The sequence below is a fragment of the Rhododendron vialii genome, chromosome 3a (genome assembly GCF_030253575.1).
Source record: "Rhododendron vialii isolate Sample 1 chromosome 3a, ASM3025357v1".
Lineage (NCBI taxonomy): Eukaryota > Viridiplantae > Streptophyta > Magnoliopsida > Ericales > Ericaceae > Rhododendron > Rhododendron vialii.
In genome coordinates this window covers 10,021,596-10,027,069 of record NC_080559.1, presented here as the reverse complement: position 1 = coordinate 10,027,069, position 5,474 = coordinate 10,021,596, and the positions used below count along the sequence as shown (strand labels likewise).

At 39.8% G+C, this 5,474-nt stretch overlaps 1 protein-coding gene across 1 annotated transcript; it reads left to right on the top strand.

Moving 5' to 3' along the window:
• The first annotated feature begins 3,685 nt into the window (after positions 1-3,685).
• On the top strand, positions 3,686-4,592 carry LOC131321097 (ethylene-responsive transcription factor ERF024). The gene has a single exon (XM_058352109.1). The coding sequence runs from the start codon at positions 3,686-3,688 to the stop codon at positions 4,253-4,255; it is 570 nt and encodes a 189-aa protein (XP_058208092.1). The 3' UTR covers positions 4,256-4,592.
• The last annotated feature ends 882 nt before the right edge of the window (positions 4,593-5,474 follow it).

The following is a 5,474-nucleotide window of genomic DNA, read 5'->3' as shown; positions in this document are numbered from 1 at the left end:
CATTTTGCAAGTTTCGGACGCGGCGAGCAGCGGTGCAATAAAATGGTGATCAACGGTGAGCAGTGGCGAGCGGCAAGCGGCGAATCACACGAGGGTTGTGAATCATGAAAAAACATGGCATATTTATGTGTTTTTATGATTTTCATGTTTTTTCATGTTTACTTTTTGTTTTTCATGAATAGTATTCATGTTTTTCATGGTGTATTCAGAAAAAAACATGGCTGATTAATTTATTCCTGTTTTTCATGGTCGATTTAAAATATGGTGTATTCATTTTTCTTTTTCATGTATTTCGATTAATTTTTTCATGTTTTCATTTTTTTAATAAATTTATTCATGTGTTTTCATGAATAAAAATGGTGTATTCATATTTTTAATAAATCATGAATTTTCATAATTTAGGGTTTTACCTGGAGACCATTTTTGAAGAACCTGCAAAAATGGACAAAATGTAACTGGGGTTTCAGATTTGGGAGAGGGGGTTTCAAATGAAATTGGGTTTCAATTGGCGAGATATTCGGCCGTAGATTGGTGAAATTTATAGGCACCAACCATTATCTTTTCTGTTGGGACTCCGAGACTTAACTTTTCATCCCAAAATTCATTACTATATAATATTATATAGAAAGGCAATATTGAGTTTATTTATAAGGATGAAAGCATAAGTGTCAAAATTGAATAGGATGAAAACTCACGAGGAGTGGGTTCCGAGGATGATTATTTAGTCCTCCCATTTTGTAGTTGGGTCGTCGCTCTCTTCATACACTTTGCTGCTTCATCTGAGTCGGTATGGGCTATAAGTGGATAATAATATACATCGGCATGAATTTCCTTTTTTGCCCTCCGCACATAGCAAACCCTTTAATGCTTCAAGCCGGATAAAATTTGAACACCAATGGGTGTATCTAAAACTTATCGACCTCCAAGGGGCAGGAGATAAGTATATCCATCCGGACGAAAAAACGAAACAATCATTGGATGTCCCTGGATATCATATTCGGGTGGGAAAAACTAAATAAACATTGGATATCCCTTCATTCTGAAATTCTATATCCGGCTTCTATATCCTTAAAAAAAAAAAAAAAAAAACCATGGTGCAAGGTGATCCCCACACCCCTAAACCTCTGTAATGTCGTCAAAGAAAAGAAAAATGACCAAACCTTAGTACCCAAACACACCCACGAGCCTCGAAATGCTACCAAACAAACACCTACAACCACATAAACAACCAGACCAAACCGAGGCAAGACACGAAAAAAATAGCCACCTTAATGCCCCGCAAAAAAAAACCCATAGCCAAACTACCAACAAACAAAAGTATCGAAAAAACAAACACCAAACTGAACAAAAACCCAGAACACCCTCGCTAATCTTCGGACAGCTCTGAAAAACCTCTGCAATGTCGTCACAAGGCTCATAACAATATCCAGGGCACAAATATTTTTTGCTTGGCAAGACACGAAAAACATAGCCACCTTAATGTCCCCGCCAAAAAAAAAACAAGAAAAAAAGAAGTGCAAAACTACCAACAAACAAACGGATCGAAAAACCCAACATCGAACCGAACAAAAACCCGGAATACCCTCGCTAAACCTCGGACAGCTCCGAAAAACAAGCAAAATGGAAAGAAAACACAGAAATTAAAACTCCAAAGAAAGAGATGCACATTCCTCTAGATCAGCAAAATCACAGCACTCCTTTTCAGCTAATTCATCCTTCTCCCTCTCAACAAATTTCTTCAAGTTAAAGCTCTTTCCTCCTCTAAATTTAACGCCAAACAAAGAACTAGTATCTATTGCCTTAATTTCAAGCTTGCTTAAGTAAATAGTGTGTCAATCTAGTTGGAATGTTATCTTCTCGTTATGATGCAGTTATGCTCTCGTTCCTTTTACTCGTCGTATCTATTGCAATTGATTAATAAAATCTTTTTTTATCTTTAAAAAAAGAAAAGTAAATAGCGTTTCTGTTACGAATACGAAAAGATGATAAGAAAAGATGGAAAGCCTATTCGTCATACTGAGTTTCTTGAAAATCGACTTGTAGTACCCATTCGGTTAAATAAATCAATTGACATTTTTTTTTCTTGAAAATTGACTTGTAGTACCCATTCGGCAAAATAAGCCTAAATGGGCATTGCTTCTAAAGAACCCATTATCGCCATACCCCTGAAGGGTAAACTTTGTTGGCTTCACAGGGCCTAGCCTACACGATGATCCGAGTCTGATTAGTTACTGTGTTTATCGATTTTTAATTAAGCTGATTTTTAACATACACATTTAAAAAGGTTTCAAGATGAATTGATTGGATCACCATTGTCAGACTGTTTTATTTTTCTTAAAATCAATTGGTGTTGAGAAGAGTTTCAATTAAGTCATCTATTGATCGAATTAAAATTCAAGTTATCCACTGCCGAGATGGACGTTCTGAATTTGCCCTACAGGTGCTGCAGATGGGCTACTCGACGTCCCAGGTCCTTTTTCAGTAGGAGTATTGCTTTGCTAAGTATAAGTAGACCTCAGAAGTAGGGCTGTAAACGAACCGAATCGAGCCGAACCCTGTTAAGTTTGGCTCGGGTTCGTTAAGGTATGAGTTCGGCTCGGGTTCGGCTCGAGTTCGATTCGAGCCTGAACAACTTGGCTCGAGTTCGGCTCGTTAAAATTTTTCAAGGCTCGGGTTCGGCTCGATTGGGTTCGTTAAGATACTAGTCTGGCTCGAGTTCGGCTCGGATTCGGCTTGGGTTCGATTCGAACTTGAACATCTTGGCTCGAATTTGGCTCGTTAAACTCAAATGAATCGAGCCGAGCCGAATCTAAGCTCGAATTGAGCTCGTCAAGACTCAGGTTTGATTCGGCTCAACTCATTAAACTCAAGCGAACTTAAACTCTCTCATTAATCGTATAGAATTTGGTAGAAAAATAAGTATTGAATTATATATACAATCTTAAAATTTTTTACATTTACAAATAGACCCCTATTGAATTATTAATTAAATTTAAGTATAGGTTCGCGAATCTAACCGAGCCGAAACCGTTAGGCTCAGGTTCGGTTTATTTACGAAACGAGCCTAGAATTGAGGTTCAGATTCAGTTCGTTTAGCAAACGAATCGAACTCAAACGAACTCTTACCAAATCGAGTTTCGAACAGTTCGCAAATGACTCAATTCATTTACAGCCCTACTCAAAAGTACTTACTTACACTCACGTGACATAATTCCTCTGATCACAAAGATGATTCCACAATCCTCCTCTGATCACAAAGATGATTCCACAATCCTCCTCTGATCACAAAGATGATTCCACAATCCCCCTCTCCATTAGTATATATATAGTACAGTACTAAAAGATTTACTGTCAAATCACTTCCACTACCACTACATAGTTCCGATTTCCGCACTGTTACTGACATGAGTTCTTCTCTTTCTTGTTTGCTGCAAAAATTAATAACGGATTCCAACCAACGAAAGCTGGCTTACACCCAAAACCCTTAACAGGCAGGCATTCACCTGGTCTGCACTTGCGCAATTTGATCGAGATCAATCTCGCTCCCCATACACTGCATTCAGAATCCGCCCTGAAAAACCCATCCCCCATAAATGGCTCCTTTCCCCCTCTCACATCCGAACATGTCCTCTCCCCATTCATATCAACAAACTTCACGCAATCCTTGCTCTATCACAATCCTACAATGTCCGGATCCAGCAGCAACAGAAGCGGCAATGTGTCGGCCCCGCCGGACGCCCCATCTGCCCGGGGGTCGGGCCGACACCCGGTGTATCGTGGGGTCAGGCAGAGAAAGAATGGCGGGAAGTGGGTTTCCGAAATCCGCGAGCCGAGGTCGCCGAACCGGATTTGGCTCGGGACTTACCCCACGCCCGAAATGGCGGCCGTGGCGTACGACGTGGCGGCCATGGCCCTCAGAGGATCCGAAGCCGAGTTGAACTTTCCCGACTCGGCGTCCTCGTTGCCCGTGCCGGCCTCTGCCGCCCCGCGCGACATTCAGGCGGCGGCGGCGAGCGCGGCCGCCGCTGCCGGGGCGGCAGCGGATTCCCTGAGCGGTGGCTACCGGGCTGGAATGAGCGAAAACCCGACAGCCCCGAATGATCAGTTTGTGGATGAGGATTTGATATTCGACATGCCAAATGTCCTTCAGCATATGGCCCAGGGAATGCTTCTTAGCCCCCCTCGCCTTGATGCTTCAACCGATGATCATGACACCGGAGCTGACAATTCAGGAGACGAGAATCTGTGGACTTAATAAAATCAACCGCTTCAAAAGTATCCTCAACATTAATTATCTTTTAAATGGTTTTCAAAAACTTTAAGAAAACCTTAAAAAATAAAACTGGCTTGGATTGCTTTGTCCTCTTAGTCTGGCTAGGAGCATCTTGCCGGATGAGAGAGAACATTGAATTTGAGAATGATTGGGTTTGTTTTTTTATTTTTTTTTGAATTCTGTTTAAAAATTTGTTCTTGTGAGTTTATGTGAATAATGTTATTTCATAATTGCTCCATTCTCTTTGAGGCTTTGAGCATGCAGTTAATGCTTGGGAGCAAAACCCTAGTTTAGCTTGGATGATGGAGGTGGTTTGTTATTGTGCTGATTTACCTTTGAACTGCCACCAACTGAATTTCAACTACCAAGTACCAACTAACAGATAAAACTACCATCTCTCTCTATATATACACACATACAGAGAAACTTTTATATGAAACGGGGATAGGAGAGGTGGTGGTGTCCTCTCTTGTCCTTTTTTAATTTTCCAGCCATTTTTTGAGCACATTTTGATGACCGGTTTCATTCATTTCGTGGAGCTTGACGAGAATATTAATCTTGCCAAAAATCATGTTCATCAGATTTTAATAGATATATGATCGACACACATCTAAATTGTAGAAAAGTAAAAACTGAATTCCGATTTAGTGTGTTTTTTAATCCAATTTTTGTTGCCTTCATGGGTGTGTTTTTAGGTTCATAACTGTGCTAGGGCTAAACCTAGCAAAAAGTAAGTTCGGCCACTGCTTCAACACGTATGTATTGGGGTATGGTCCACTGGGAAATACTCCATGTTTAAATGTCTACTACGATTCTGTGTGTCATTTCAATGACTTATACATCTTGACGTATATTATGTTTTATATTTTTTTAAATATTGTTTATAGAAATAATTAAGATCTATCGAACAAAATTTATATTCTATATTTTTAACAATATACATCGAGTGATATAGGCAATTAAAAATAGCGAGCAGAACCATAGCGAACATTTAAAATGGAACGGAAAGGGTAGCTATTGGGGTGAACATTGGGGAGTGCAATCATCGAGTTCTAGCTGTTTTGACTTTTGAGGATGGTTTGGTGTTTGTTTTTAGTATTGTTGGTTTCTTGCCACCATTTTGGTTTTTTCCTTCTCTCCACTCTCTTGTAATGTTTTATTACTATTATCGATAAAATGTTACTTTATTTGCTTATAAAAA